This window comes from Corvus kubaryi, unplaced genomic scaffold (assembly GCF_017639235.1).
Source record: "Corvus kubaryi isolate FWS band 111438036 unplaced genomic scaffold, C.kubaryi_AGA036_p1.0 134, whole genome shotgun sequence".
Lineage (NCBI taxonomy): Eukaryota > Metazoa > Chordata > Aves > Passeriformes > Corvidae > Corvus > Corvus kubaryi.
Genome location: NW_024580668.1, coordinates 8,039,179 through 8,053,824, shown reverse-complemented (window position 1 = coordinate 8,053,824; position 14,646 = coordinate 8,039,179). Strand labels below are relative to the sequence as shown.

The window sequence follows — 14,646 nt, the reverse complement described above, 5'->3', positions numbered from 1 at the left end:
GGCAGCGGCAGCGGGCACCGCCGGGTCTCGGGGTCTGCTCCGCGTCTTCCTGCACGGCAGGCCGCGGCCACGTGGTTGCGCCGCTTACCTGGGCGTGAGGCCAGGGGCTGCAGGCACCGGGCACCGCTGCGTCTGCCACCGCCGCCGCCCCACCTCCGCCTCTCCCGCCCCGCCGCCGCCATCTTGCGCCGGGGCCGCGGGTGTGGAGCGCATGCGCGGAGCAGAGCCCGCGCTCGGGGGGGACGCCTGACGCATGCGCAAAGGCTGCGCTGTCGCCCCGCCTGCCCGGCGCCATCTTTGTGGTGGGCACCGCCCCGCGGTGGGTGCGGAGTGGCCACTGTCCCGCCCGCGCTGTCGCGGAGCCGCTTAGTGCGGACCGGCCCCGCCCTCTCACCCGCCGCGGGCGGTTCCCGGCACTGACAGGGCGCGGCAGCAGCGGTCGCCGCCAAAGGGCCTTTGAAGAGCGGCGGCGCCGGGGTGGGGTGGCGGCTAGGCCGGGGGGGCTGCATTGATGTACGGGCGCGGGGCTTCCGCCGCCCGCCGGGCTCAGCGGTCGCTCCTGCTGCGTTTCAACCCGGGCCGGCTCTGGCAGCCGCTGCCTGTCCCAGCGGTCCTTCGGGCACAGCGCTGACACGTCCCTCTCCACAGTGTTGCCGTGGCCGTTCCCTGGCCCGTGGGTCCTGGTGCCAGGCGGCGGGCGCTGGCAGTGAAGGACGCGGTGCAGCGCTCGGCACAGCCTGATGGTCGCTCGGGTCGCTCCCTTGCCCCGTGGCTGCTGCTGCACAGCGTGTGCTGGAGGATGACACGGGACGGGGAAGGGGGACACGGCTGTTACTGGGGAGTCCCTGGGGGCTGCAAGACCCCCTCGCAGCCGGCGGAGCTCCTGGCGCATCCACCCAGCGGAGCACCCGTCCTGCTTCGGCCCCACCTCCCTGGGTAGCCGATGGCCGGTGCTGGCCTACGGCCCCCGGTGAAGACGGGACGGAAGCCTCTCCTGCCCTTTTCCTCTGGGATAGCCCTGCTGCCCAGCTTTCCAAGGGGTTTCCCATCTCCCGGAGTCCTGCCCTCTGCTCCGGGAGCACCGGGGTCAGTTTAATGAGTTAACGCTGGCGCAGCAGTTCTGGTGGGATAAGTGCTGTGTAAGCACTGAGGCTCCCGTTTTGGGCTTCCAGCAGCCCGGCTCCGCTGCCCAGAGCACCGATAACCGTCCGGGGCACAAAGGGCCGGCTCAGACCGACCCCTGAGGGCAGAGAGGACTCTGTGAAGGGACAGTGAAATTCCAGCCTTGGAACGAGGCAGCTCAAGTGGCCGGGGGGGGTGGTGGTGAGGGCAGGGGCAGTCCCTCGGCATGGCTCGACCAGGCAGGATTTCAGGAGGGAGTCCCGGGCTGAGGAGTTGCCCATCCCTGCCGTGATGGGAGCAGGACGGCGGCGTGGGTGCTGATGGGGACAGTCTGGCAGTGTCCATCTCGGCACTGCAACCCTGGTGCCAGCCAAGCTGCCGGTAACACACGGGGCAAGGACATCCAGAGGCATCTGCGGAGCCAGTGCTGCCTGGCTTGGGGTCAGAGGCTGTGGGGGCAGCCCTGAGGGTCCACAGCCTCGGCAGCTTCTCTGCTCAGGTTCATATTACAGATGGGCACGAATCAGCCCCCAGCAGCACCCCCGGCCCGGGGCCGCGGAGTCTGCACTGGAGCTGGGGTAGCTCAGCACTGGCAGAGGCTTCATAACACAGATTGGGGGTCCCCAACACCACAGGCCCTCCTGGACGCCGTTTGCACATGTGCCCCTCGCACGGGGGGTGCCGGAGAGATCCACGGCCGGGGCTGCGTGTGCAGGACGCAGGGAGCGGTGTTTTTGGGGGGAGGAAGCCTTCGTGTCCAGCCTGAAGCTGGGGTGGCCAAGCGAGCCACTGTCTGTGCCGGTGCTGGCAGCCAGCCGGGCTCGGCGGGACACAGACCTGCATCCTCCCCGTCCGTCCGTCCCGCTGTCTCCTCCCAGCTGTGGGCCCGCAAGGAGTGGCAGCTGGGGGCTATATAAAGGCAGGGAAACCTCAGCCAGCTCAAAAGAAAGTCTTGGAGTTGGTGGTGTTCTCCCTCCCTCCTGCCTTCACGTGATTCAGCTTCCCCACGTCGGGAGCCGAGGACAAGCCTCGCTGTAAGTACCCGAACTGAGCCGGCATTGTGTGGGGGAACTCCCCAGCCTCCGGGCAGGACGGTGGCTTCGGGCCCCGGGGAAGGGGGTCCCCCATCCTCCCCCTTCATAGAAGTGGAGGAAAACGCTGTGAGGGAGCCCCGTCCCGTCACACAGCCACGGGGAGGGCGTCCCCCATCCTCTTCCTTCGGAGAACTGGGGGAAGCTGTGAGGGAGTCCCGTCCCATCTCACAGCCTCGCAGGCAGCTCTGCCTGTTGCTGCGGGATGGACAGGCTCCAGCTCCCGTCTCAAACCAGTCTGGGGGTAGGCGGCACATCTCGGGGGGGCTGTGAGGGTTGTGGGACGGTCCCACGGGCGAGGGCTCGCTCCTCTGCGAAGTGCTGGGGCTCCCCGCTGCAGCAGCACACACGGGGCTGGCGCCTGTCTCTGCGGTTTGGGGAGCGGGGTGTGTTCAGGACGGGGGGAGGGCTGGAGTGGGTGTTTCCAGATGTGGGACCCTCGGGCTCCGCAGGGCCAGTGCTGGGGCTTGTGCACAGCACCCTGGGGTGGGGGCCGTGCCCCTCATGGGTCCAGGGATTTTGGGCTAAGGGGACCTGGGCAGCATTGGGGGGTTTCAGGGAGAACAGTGGAGCCGTGGGGAGTTCCTTGGAGCTATCCCCAGCCCCGGGCAGGTTGGACAGCAGCTGCTTCCCTTCCAGGCTAGCCGGGAGTCCCCCTGGCCCGTCCGTGCTGACACTCATGCACGTCCCCAAGCCAGTCCATGCTGACCCTGCTCTCTGCCTCCAGGTGCGAGATGGCTGCTGGCAGCTGCCTCCTTCTCCTCCTCCTGCCCTCGCTGGTCACAGCCTTGCACAGCCCTCCTGGCTGTAAGATACGGATTACTTCCAAGGGGCTGGACCTGGGTAAGGGGCCGGCCAGGATCTCACACATTCTGGGAAAGAGGGAGGCTGGACACCCTCCCGAGTCTGTGCTTGTGTAGGGCTCTGCCTGCACTGCCCGCCATGGGGCGGCCGGGAAGGAGTGGGGGCTGTCAGGGGCCATGCTGCCGAGAGGGCACGTCCCAACCCAGCCTCGTTTTTCCCCGCAGTGAAGCAAGAGGGGCTGCGCTTTGTGGAGCAGGAGCTGCAGAACATCACGGTGTCGGACCTGCATGGGAATGAGGGGCAGTTCCAGTACAACATCAGCCAGTGAGTGCTGCCTGCTGCCCATGGCTTCCCATGTCCATCTGTCTGTCTAACCAGCCCTATCCTTTCCCTGCAGGGTCAAGGTGACAGACCTGCAGCTGGCCTTTTCAGACCTGAACTTCCAGCCCCAGCAGCACCTTGTCTTCAATATCAACAATGCTTCCATTAGCCTACGCTTCCGCAGGCAGCTGCTCTACTGGTTCTTGTGAGCTGCCTCCCCCTCCTGCTGCCCTGGGTGCTAGCTCACCCCACAGCTGTGCGCCACAGGTGCCTTGCTGTCCTGCAGCTGGCAGGAGCTGTGTGCTCCTCTCATCTGCTTTCCTGGCTTCCAGCTATGACATTGGGTCCATCAATGCCTCTGCGGATGGTGTCCATATCTACACGGTGCTCCAGCTGGCCAAGGATGAGGCTGGGCGCCTCAAGATCTCCAATATGACCTGCAATGCCTCCATAGCCAGAATGCATGCTGGCTTCTCTGGCACACTCAGGTACACCTGACCCCTCTGCCTGTGCCTGGCTCCCTGACCCCCTTCCCACACCCTCAGTGCTTCCTTTGCCCAGCTATGTGCTGAAATGGGCATGGAGCCACAGAGAGAACAGACAGTGCAGAGCCACTCTTGTGTCCCTCAGGAAGGTCTACGAGTTCTTGAGCACCTTTATCGTCACGGGGATGCGCTTCCTCCTCAGCCAACAGGTACAGCTGAGTGCAGACAGGCGATGGAGCCTGTGGGGCTGAGCCTTGTCCTGCCTTTGCAGCTCCTCATCCAGTCCTGGGAGTGATTCCCCTCAGCCTGGCTCCTTGCCTTGCAGATCTGCCCATCCCTGGAGCATGCCAGCCTGGTGCTGCTGAACTCTTTGCTGGACACAGTGCCTGGTGTGTGTTGCCCTGGGAAAGGGACTGGATCCCATTCATTGTAGGGCAGACAGGGCTGGGCATCAGGCTGCCAGGCGGCTCCAGGCTTAGTCACACCACCACATCTTCCCTGGCAGTGAGGAACTACGTGGATGAGCACATTGGGATTGACTACTCCCTCCTACGGGATCCATCTGTCTCCACTGAGACCCTTGACCTCGACTTCAAGGTGAACACTGGGTCCTGCCTTGCTGGCCCTTCCCCATGCCTGTGGGAAAGGCTGTGCCAGCAGGCACGTTGGGCTCCATGGAGCAGGTGGGGTGGGCTGCTGTGTGGCTGTGGGAACCTCTCCTGCTCTTGGTCCAGGGCATGTTCTTCCCCCGGGTGAGAGAGGACCAGGAGCTGGAGAACCACGCGGTGGAGCCGGTGATCAAGGAGACTGAACGCATGGTTTATGTTGCCTTCTCTGAGTACTTCTTCGACTCAGCCATGCACTCGTACTTCCAGGCAGGAGTGCTGACCATAGAGCTCCAGGGGGAGAAGGTAACAAGCACCAGACACAAGGACTGTGGTGTGCAGGCAGGAGGGAGGGGTGGACTCTGTCAGAGCCCAGAAGAGGTGCCATCCAGGGGGGCAGCTTTGCTGAGACCCACAGCAGTGGCTCGCTCTCCCTCCAGTGGTTTGTGCTCTCCACAGGTGCCCAAGGACCTGGAGGTTTTGCTGAGAGCCACATTCTTTGGGACAATCTTCATGCTGGTGAGGAGCCCCCACAGAGGGTGGAAGACACAGTGGAGCCCCAGGGCAGAGCACGGCCCTGCCCTGCCCTGCTCCCTGCCTCCAGCTCACCTACCTTCCCCAGAGCCCCTCCGTGGATGCTCCGCTGCGGCTCGTGCTGCAGGTTTCTGCTCCCCCCCGCTGCACCATCAAACCCTCGGGGACCTCAGTCTCTGTCTCTGCCTTCCTGAACATCTCACTGGTGCCCCCGGACCGCCCACCTGTCCAGCTCTCCAGCATGGCCATGGTGAGGGGAGGGGCTGGGGTTCCTTGTGCAGTCACCCCAGTGCATACAGGAGCAGTGTCCCCCATCCTGTGTTAAAAGGCACTGGTGTCACTGAGCAGAGGGACACTGGGCCTAGGGGATGAGAGGAGCAGCTGGCCTGGTTGTCCTCTGCCTGCTGTGAGTCAGCCCTCTCCCTCCCCAGGAAACCAAGCTGAGTGCCAAGGTGTTTCTGCAAGGGAAGGCGCTGCGTGTGCAGCTGGACCTACGACGGTATGGCTGGGGTCCCATGGGGGCATGGGGAGAGTCCCCTCCACGCCCTACTCACAATTGCTTCCTTCTGTCCAGGTTTCGCATCTATTCCAAGCAGTCGGCGTTGGAGTCGCTGGCGGTGAGAGCATGGTGATGGCCTGGGACCCCTTACATGCAGCCACAGCGTGGGGTGGGCTGGGGAGAGGCTGTCCATTCAGGATCGCCACTTCCAGCCCTCCCTGCCCTGGCTGCCAGCTCTGCTGCTACGCTGACCCCAGCTCCTTTCCCACAGCTGTTCTCACTGCAGGCCCCGCTGAAGACCCTGCTGCAGCTGACCATCATGCCCATCATTAACGGTAGGGACTGCTGCTCCCACACAACTGGGAGTGTGGGCAGGGGCACAGCAGGGCTCAGCTTCATCCTAGCTCTCCCTCTCTGCAGAGAGAACAAAGAAGGGAGTGCAGATCCCACTGCCCGAAGGCATGGACTTCACCAGGGAGGTGGTCACCAACCATGCAGTACGTGGTGGGATGGGACAGCGTGTGCCTCCATGTCCTGCTGGGAAGGGCATTGTCACCTCCAGCTGTGCACTGACCCTCTTCCCTCTGCAGGGATTCCTCACAGTGGGAGCTGATCTCCACTTCTCCAAGGGGCTGCGGGAGGTGATTGAGAAATACCGCCCACTGCCCACTGCCGCTGCCTACTCCAGCTCCTGGCCTGCAGAACCCAGCCTGGACCCCAGCTCGCTCTAGTTCTCCTCCCTGGACCAAGGGCAGATCCTGGGCTGGACCCGTAGACTGTAGGTAGGAAGCAGCTTCCCTGGTACCACCAGCACATTGTCAGGGCATCCAGGCCCTGGTGCGGCGCAGCAAGGTGGAGAGAGTGCTCTGGGAACCCCTGCTGCACCCCTGCTCATTACACTAATAAACCACCTGACTCCAACCACATGGCCACATTGCTTGGAGGACATGTCCATGCTGGGGAGATGGAAAGGAGGCAGCCAATGCTGCTGCCCAGCACAGGTCATTGGGAGCAGACGCAGCTTAGTGCAGTGCCAAAGGGCTCAGAGTGACTGTGCTGCTGTCGCTTAGGCGGGTCACTTGTTTCCAGGATGCAGGGACCCCTGCAAACAGGGCACAGCTCACAGAGCCCAGGGCTCCCTGGCACAGGGTGTTGGCACTCACTGGTGCTCCTCAGAGAGCAGAGGAAATCGAAGCAGGGGCTGGCACAGAGGTGTGAGGAGGAGCAGAACCACCTTGGTCAGAGTTTATTGCGAGTTCCTGAAGCACTGCGTGCCCTGGCAGTGGGATTGTTGTGGTAAGTCTCCTTCAGCGGGAGCAGAGGTGGTGGGAGCAAGGTAGAGGTGAGCAGGCCCCAGCTGCCCCCCACTGCTGCTTCTCATAGCCTGCTCAGGCCGTGTGCGTGTGGGGCTGAGAGGAAGTGCTGAGGATTGCTCCCTGCCTGGGAGGGAAGCAGCTGCCACCGCAGACAGGGAGGAGGCAAAACAGGAAGTCACAAGGGAGGGGGTGGCTGCAGCAGGTGCACGCCTCTCCCACAAGGCCAGAGCCCCCAAGATGGGCCCCCAGCATATGCCCCCCACCCATGGCAGTCAGCCCCGTTCAGCCGGGGGGGAAGGCTGCAGGTGTGAAAGGTCCATGGTATAGCCGAGCAGCAGCAAGGACAGGCTGTGCAAGGTGCCGGCAGTGAGGGCAGGTGGGGTGGTGAGAGCAGCTGGAGCTACCTCTGCAGCTCTTAGTAAGGCTGGTTCTTAATGAAGCGGCAGAACATGGTGAAGGCAGCAAGCGGCCGGTCTGTGGGCACCATGTGGCCAGCTCCCTGTAGGAAAGGGGCAGTGGTGGTCAAGTGGGGCTAGGATGCTGCCACAGCCCAGCCAGCACCACCCCACCCTGACTGCAGCCTTGGTGTCCAGCACACCCGCCCACAGTCCTATCCCTGGCTCCCAGCCCTACCTTGACAGTGAGAAAAGCGATGTTGGTGAATTCCTTCACGAAGCCACCGATCTGGTTCTCGCCATTTTCAGTGTAGAGCCAGGGCCGGCGAGCCACCTGCACCTGGGAGTAGCAGCAGTGCCTTCAGTGCCTGGGGCTGGCCCTGCCCATGCTCCTGCCACAGCACCTAGCCTGGAGCCAGAGGCCAGCCTGGCCCCAGCCCTGCCCATTTACCTTCTGGCACAGGGAATCCACAAACCACTCATCCCCGAGGAAGTTGCAAGCCATGTCGACGTCCCCATTGTACACCAGGATCCGGTATTTCTGTGTAGCAGACAGAGAGTGAGCTGTTGGCAGGGCAGCAGCCCCAGCCAGGTAGGAGGCTGGGCTGGCAGAGACACTCCCAGGATCCATAGGTTTCCCTGCACACACCGTGGCTCCAAGCAGCTTGAGGTACTGCTCATTCATCTGCATGTACAGGCGCTTGTAGTTGCGGTTCACGTCGAAGCTGTGGAGGAAGCACTGGCATCATGTCTGCTCCTTCTCAGAGCAGTCCCTCCCCACCCACAGCTTGCTCACCTGCACACCTGCCACTCTGGGGCCTCGGGGGAGATGTGCAGAGCCTTCCGCACCTCGGGGGAGTTCAGATACATGCTAAGGGCTGTGGAGTTGGTGCAGGGTGGGTCCATCCGGACCTTCTTTCGGGCTACTGGCATTCGGAACAGGTTCTAGGAGAGTTGTGAGAGTCACTGTCACAGCAGCACCTGCCCCATGGAGCAGCTACTTTCTGCCCCTCCTGCCCACAGCAGCACAACTGGCTGGACAGAGGTTGCTCACAGCCCAGTAGCATGGGCACCTCAGCTCACCTGCCGCCAAGAGAACCTCAGTGGCATCCGGATGAAGGAGTTGCCCAGGTCATGCGTGATGAGATAATCACCCTCATACCTGTAGCCAGAGCAAGTATGAGGACAGACTGAAAACCTTGAGGAACAAGGGTTCAGGGCCCTCCTGGGGGGAGTCCTTGGCAGCAGCCAGACACCATCCATCTGTCTCAGAGGGGCCCCCTGCCCAGCCCACCATGTCCCTCTGTGCCAGTGCGACCAAAGTGAGCTGCTGCCTGTGGAACCATTTTCCCTGGGGCCACTCTCACCTCATGCTCCCTGGGACACCTCCATCACACGGGGCATAGAGGTTGTAGATATTGAGGCCAGACTCCTCTACAATCTGAATCATCTCCCCCATCTGCAAAGAGCCACAAGAAGGGTTTGGGACTCAGCAGGACCCTCATGGAACTGTAGGCCCACCCTGAGCCAGGCACATGCTGCTTTGCACATGTCTAGCGGCTCTGGCTCCCCTCACCTTGAGCGTGCAGTTCAGGTTGGAGTTGTCATGGAAGTTGCACTTCCCCTGGGAGCAGCAGAAGGCCTGCAGGTCTTTCCACAGCCTGTGGGCAGAGACCAGGATGACTTGGAGCAGGTGGCAACACCGAATGACAGCTGCCCTGCAGCTCTCTGCCCAGTGGCCACAAGGCACACAGCTTGGCCCTGTGCCCTCTGTACCCCACAAACAAATGCACCCATGGGAGCTGCCTGGGACAAGGGGCCACCTCCACAGCCCAGCTCCTGGCCCAGAGCAGGCCAGGTGCTGCCCTTTCCCAATGCTACCGACACATACAGCCCCAGCCTCAGCTGTGCACTTATCCTGCTTGCACAGGGACAGTGCATCCAGCATTCCCTCTGCTCTTACTCGGTCCCCAGCAGCCCGTGGTAATAGGCAAAGTAAACCAGGGAGTTGTCATTGATCTCATAAGATGAGAGGCCGTTTCCCACAGCGATTCCCTGCAAGGCAAGAAGAAAACAACCCTGTTGTGTTCCAGCTCCCCGCGGGGCAGTCACAGCACAGCAGCCACAGGCAGGAAGCAGATGTGGAACTGTTTACACTGCAGAGGGAACAGGGAGGGTCGGGGGTGCCTGAGGACGCTCCCCCAGCAGCAGGGACAGACACGTCCACCAGTAACTGCTGCCAGAACCCCAGGAAGAGATGAAAGGCTGCAAGGCCAGGCCTGCCCTACATCCTGGCTGGTCCCCACTGCAGCACTGCTTGAGGGCCCCTCAAGCTGTGCCAAGCCCTCTGCTCCCCAGCTGGGCAGAGCCAAGCTGCCCACCTTCAGGTTGAGGCTGGGGTCCTGCATCACCCACTCTGCCAGTGTGGGGATGTACACCCCTCCATAGCTCTCCCCTGTGAGGAAGAGATCATTCTTGGAGTACTCAGGGAAGAGCCGGAGGAAGTCCTTCAGTGCCAGGTAATTGTTGTGAGCAACCTGCAGGGAGAAGGTGGCATGGTCAGGTGGTGAGGCTGCACCCCATACCCAGGAGGGGGCAGGCAGGGCAGCAGGGCTCTCCCTGCACCCCAGTCACTCGCCTCCGTGTCATTTGTGCCATACTTCTTGTCATCGGAGTATGAGAAGCCAACACCAGCAGGAGACTCCACGTAGAGGATGTTGGCAATCTGCGAGGACAGCAAAGGAGCCGGCGATCAGGGGAGACCCTCTTCTGGCTCAGTGAGGCCAAGGGCTGCTGGCCTCGCCCAGGGCAGCACCCACAGGAGCCTGGCCCGCCCCAGGGCTGCACTGGGGTGGCCACATTCCTGCACTGCTCAACAGCAGACTCGAGAGGAGGGTGTGTCGGGTGGGAGGGGAGCAGCGGAAGGGTCGGCTCCGTGGAGAGGGCAGGAGGAACTGGCTCAGGGCCACCCCATCTCGCAGCCACAAAGGGAAGCAGTGCCTGTGCCTGTACCTTGTTCCACGTGTATTCATTGTACTTCAGTGTGACCCCATCGGGCTGGATCTAAGGAAGAAGGTGGTGACTGATGGGCAAAGCAGGATAGGGCACAGCGGGATGGCTCATGCCACGCAGCCGGTCATCCCCTGACTCCCCGGGCCGCGGGACAGCAGTGACTACTAACCAGGAAGGGGCCATGCTCCTTGAGGAAGCCCTCCATGGAGCTGCAGCCAGGGCCCCCGTTCAGCCACAGCACGAGGGGGCTGCTCTGGGGATTGCTCTGGGCCTCCACGAACCTGTGGACGTGCAGCCGTGAGTGCCTGGCGCCGGCCGATGCCCCCCCATCGCCGGGCGCAGTCCCACGTACCAGTAGTGCAGGTACTTGCCCGACCCGGCGCAGAGGTAGCCCGAGAAGTGGCGGAAGGAGGGCTGCTTGGACAGCCCGGGCAGGTACGTCACCTCGTGGTCCGGGGGGGCGGCCCAGCCCAACCCCAGCAGCAGCAGCAGCGACGGCAACACCGGCCCCATCTGCGGTGGGCGGAAGGGACCGTCAGGGCGCTGTCGGCCAGGAACGGCCGCGGCAGCGCCCCGCGAGCGCCCCGGCTCGGCTGCCCCGGCCCGGACCCCCACTCGGGGCTGACCCCCGGCCCGGCCCGATCGGCTCCCCTGGCGCCGGTCCCGGTCTCTCCATCCCGTCCCCCCCGGCCCCGTCCCGGTGCCCCCCGGTGGCGCTGACCGCGGCCGCTCCCGGCGCGGCGCTCCCAGGCGGCGGTGGCGGCGGGCACATGACACGCGCCCATATGACCTGCGGCGCTGACGTAAGCGGGGCGGGGCCCGGCGGTGGCCAATCAGCGCTCGGGGGGGCCGGCCCCGCCCCGGCCCCGCCTGCGCACGTGGGAGCGGCCCCGGGCCGGGACCGGGACCGGGACCGGGACCGGGACAGTGGGAGGAGCACCCACGGAGCCCCCGCACCACGGGGGCAGCCGGCGGGGGGTGCGGTGCGCCGGTGGTCACTACCGGGCACCAGCGGTTACAGCTGGGTACCGGGCACTGCTGGGTATAGCCGGTACAGCTGGGTACCACCGGGCACTGCCAGGCACCACCGGACACAGCTGGGTGAAGCCGGGCATCGCCAGGCACTGCCAGTCATCACCGTGTGATGATCACTGGCCGCTGCTGGGTATAGCTGGTACCACTGGGCACCACCGGGCACTGCCAGGCACTGCTGGACAGCATGGGCACAGCCAGGCACCCTGGCCCAGGTGGCAGCGCTGGACAGTCCAGTGTGGAATGTCTGTGGGGCTGGTTTGGGCCTGGTTGTGCCCAGCAGCCACAGGGCCCCCCCCGACCTCCCCCATGGTGCTAGAACCCCCCCAAGCCCTCTGGTTGTCCCTCCCAAGCGGGCTGTCACCACCTCGCAGCAGCTGTGACAGGGACAGTTAAAAATAGCTCCGGCAGCGATGGCTGCCCGGTGCCGGCTTGCTGCACGCTTCCACCACATCCACGGCACCAATATCCGCCTGGATGCCTCACACACGCAAGCCACCCGGGTGGAGAGCTTCGCCAACGGGCTCTGCTTCAGCCAGGAGCCTCTGGCACCCGGGCAGATCTTCCTGGTGGAGATTGAGGAGAAGGAGCTGGGCTGGTGCGGGCACCTGCGCGTGGGGCTGACGGCCCACGACCCCCAGAGCCTGGAGGTAGTGCCTGAGTACTCGCTGCCGGACCTGGTCAACATGGGGGACACCTGGGTGTTCGCCATTACCCGGAGCCACAACCGCGTGGTGTTGGAGGGGGAGGAGGCACAGGCGCGGGGGCGCCCCTGGGAGCCCTTCCTGCTGATCGCACGGGTGCGCATCCCCCGTGACACGCTGGTGGGGCGCAGCCGGCCTGGCCGCTACAGCCACATCCTGGACGACCTGTACAAGATGAACGTGCTGCCCGCGACCGCCCGGCGCAGCCGCATCGGGGTGCTGTATGCCCCGCAGCCTGACGGCACTGCCGACATGCACATCGTCATCAACGGCGAGGACATGGGGCCGAGCGCCAGGGGCCTGCCCACCACCCGCCCGCTCTACGCCGTCATCGATGTCTTTGCCTCCACCAAGAGTGTCCGGGTCATCCCGGTGGATTATGGCTGTAGGTACCTATGCTCCTTCTTGCGGCACGTGCTGCGTGGGCCAGGAGTGGGGGAGCTCTAGTGGGGTCATCCCATATTCGCCAACAGTGAGAATATTGGAGTGTGCCACGGGACAGAGGGATACAGGGGGTAAGAGGGCACAGGAAAGCCTCTAGTCCTTGTGGATCACAGGAGAGATCCACAGTACTGCTGATGGGAAGTGTCTGCCAAAAGCTCTGCCATGGGGGCTGTGCACGGGCCAGGGGAGAGATCCCCAGCGGCAGCAGCAGTCAGGCAGAGCCCCCCGGCCACTCTTCCCAAGGAGAGTGATGGGGGTGGATGTTTGGGGCTGCCCCACGGCTGTGAGGCCTCACTGTGCCCAGCCTTGCCTACAGCACATGGCAGCCAGAGACAACCAGATCCTGCCCTGGCACCAAAACATCCACCTACATCCACCACGGCTCAGCACACTGCGCCCACGCACCTGCCACGTGCCCCAGACACGAGTTCCCTGCGCAGACACCCTGTGATGCCATCAGAGCCTGGGCATTATCCCTTGTCCCTTGGCTTGCTGGGAGGGACCAGGATAATGAGTGCTAATTAGCACCACGCTGGAAAAATCAGGAGATGGATCAGGTGAGACAGAGCCAGAAGAAGAGCTAGAGCCAGAAAATCAGCTGCCCCCGGCACTGGGAACCACTGCTTCACATGCTGGTGTCAAGAGCAGCTGCTTCTGTCCCAAGGCTGGAACCTGGTATTTTCCCTGGTTTAACACCTGAGGAGAGTGCTGGCTGCAGCAGACAGTACCCACACTGCTGAGCCACCTGACGCTCTGGGAAGTGAAATCCTATGGGGTTTGTGTCACAGGAGCAGGAACCAGGCAGATTCTGTGCAGGTGCCCAAGGGGACAGTTCTCACGGTGGTCTGCCCCAAAGGCACAGCAGGCATTGTCTCTGCAGGCAGAGCAGCCCCAGCCTGCAGGCACCCACCCAACAGCCTGGTGCTGGGGCCAGTGCAGGCAGACCAAGGGGGTGGGATGGAAAGGAAGCACAGTATGGGTGTGTGAGCCCCTGGAGTTGCTTGACAGCCACCAGAGAAAGAAATGCAAACCAGGCACAGTCACACACAACTTGGGCACATAACTGTCTCCCAACCTTCCTCCTAATAATGGGAAGAGTTTTGCTGCCCGGAGCCCTTGAGCTTCCAGCCCTGCCAGAACAGCCTGGCACCAGCCCCCACACAGCCAATTGGAGCCCAGGGCAAGGACGATGCCACAGAACAAACTCACCCACCACTGCCTTTAACCACAGTGCCTCCGAGAAGCTCCGCCAGCTCCTCCACCCCTCTGTGCTCAGCCTCACTGCCAACTTGCCCGGCTCAGCTACTTTCTCTGTTCTCTTCCAGTTCCTTCCCTGCAGACGCTGTGCCGGCTGGTTATCCAGAAACACATTGTGCACCGCCTGGCCATCGATGGCCTGGACCTTCCCCCGCTGCTCAAGAGCTTCTGCCAACATGAGTGAGGTATCGAGGGTGCTGCTGGGCTGCCCCCCACATCAACAGCCACCCAGTGATGGCTGCCCAGCAGGCTTTGTGCCTCTCCCTGCCCACTCGCCCCAGCATGTGCTGCTGAAGGGCTGACATGAGAGCAGGGCAAAGTGGGGTTGGGATTTTCCCCACACTGATGGTGTGGCATGCCCAGAGCGTGGGCAGGGGGGTATGATGTGGGTCAGAGAGAGCAATAAAGTGCTTCCAGACAAGAGTCTGTGAAAGGAGGCTTGCAGGGCTGAGACCCCCCTGTGCTTTAGCAACCCCTTGTGGGAGCAGTTCCCCCACCAGTGAGGAAGGGAGCACAGGCCACAGCCCTGTGGGGCTCAGGATGTGTCCCCAGCCCTGGAATTACACTGGGACTGTCAGTGGATCAGAGCGAGTGCTGGGGCGAGTGGAGCGTGGGAGGGCACAGCACAGCACTCACAGCTGGACGCTCATCCCGGCTGGGCAGTTTCACTCTTGGGAAAGATGTTTACCCAGAGAATGATGAGTTATTTCCTGTGTGTTCAGCTTGGAGGGGGACGAGTCAGACACTGGAGCACCCAGAGAGCAGCGCTGGCAGCAGCCGTTGCTTGGGCACGTGTCTGTGGCCACAGAGCCAGTCACAGTGACCTGGTGCGGGGCCCAGCCATCCTGACTTGGAGCTCCATGCCCTCGGCTCTGTGCCCTCAGCCAGACCTTTCATCTGCTGGCTGGTGGGGATGGCAGCCAGCATCCTCCAGTCCCTATGCCAGGCTGGAGGGGAGGCAGGGTGGGAGCTGTGCAGAGGAACAGGCTCGGGGGGAGAGGTTTCTGAAAATCAGAGGGGTGCCC

General features: G+C 63.3%; 4 protein-coding genes across 7 annotated transcripts in view; 2 read left to right on the top strand and 2 right to left on the bottom strand.

The window, feature by feature from the left end:
- Positions 1-195, bottom strand: part of PCIF1 (phosphorylated CTD interacting factor 1) — an 11,975-nt gene extending 11,780 nt beyond the window's left edge. For both annotated transcript variants that reach the window (XM_042048778.1, XM_042048787.1), the window contains exon 1: positions 89-195. The gene's annotated coding sequence lies outside the window, so the exon portion shown is untranslated. The remainder of the gene's footprint in view (positions 1-88) is intronic.
- A 1,821-nt stretch (positions 196-2,016) lies between these two features.
- LOC121674440 (phospholipid transfer protein) lies at positions 2,017-6,382 on the top strand. Of its 2 annotated transcripts, none has more exons than XM_042048811.1 (16): positions 2,017-2,156; positions 2,941-3,056; positions 3,242-3,341; positions 3,415-3,543; positions 3,671-3,826; positions 3,969-4,032; positions 4,149-4,212; positions 4,329-4,420; positions 4,558-4,734; positions 4,888-4,947; positions 5,051-5,212; positions 5,394-5,461; positions 5,537-5,579; positions 5,748-5,796; positions 5,882-5,958; positions 6,052-6,382. In XM_042048811.1, exons 2-16 carry the CDS (start codon positions 2,948-2,950, stop codon positions 6,190-6,192), a joined length of 1,491 nt encoding a protein of 496 aa, XP_041904745.1. In that variant the 5' UTR covers positions 2,017-2,156; positions 2,941-2,947; the 3' UTR covers positions 6,193-6,382. The 2 variants fall into 2 exon arrangements, with proteins under 2 accessions (XP_041904745.1, XP_041904734.1); XM_042048800.1 differs by having other exon boundaries at positions 2,021-2,156; positions 5,733-5,796.
- A 294-nt stretch (positions 6,383-6,676) lies between these two features.
- CTSA (cathepsin A) lies at positions 6,677-11,010 on the bottom strand. The gene is made up of 15 exons (XM_042048819.1): positions 10,906-11,010; positions 10,537-10,697; positions 10,354-10,465; positions 10,185-10,235; positions 9,811-9,897; positions 9,554-9,709; positions 9,136-9,227; positions 8,749-8,833; positions 8,540-8,631; positions 8,256-8,334; positions 7,969-8,117; positions 7,822-7,897; positions 7,624-7,713; positions 7,411-7,512; positions 6,677-7,276 (listed from the first exon to the last, which is right to left on the bottom strand). Exons 1-15 carry the CDS (start codon positions 10,954-10,956, stop codon positions 7,193-7,195), a joined length of 1,467 nt encoding a protein of 488 aa, XP_041904753.1. The 5' UTR covers positions 10,957-11,010; the 3' UTR covers positions 6,677-7,192.
- A 73-nt stretch (positions 11,011-11,083) lies between these two features.
- Positions 11,084-14,057, top strand: NEURL2 (neuralized E3 ubiquitin protein ligase 2). Of its 2 annotated transcripts, none has more exons than XM_042048907.1 (2): positions 11,084-12,309; positions 13,690-14,057. In XM_042048907.1, exons 1-2 carry the CDS (start codon positions 11,630-11,632, stop codon positions 13,799-13,801), a joined length of 792 nt encoding a protein of 263 aa, XP_041904841.1. In that variant the 5' UTR covers positions 11,084-11,629; the 3' UTR covers positions 13,802-14,057. The 2 variants fall into 2 exon arrangements, with proteins under 2 accessions (XP_041904841.1, XP_041904830.1); XM_042048896.1 differs by having other exon boundaries at positions 11,085-12,305.
- Positions 14,058-14,646: the final 589 nt, after the last annotated feature.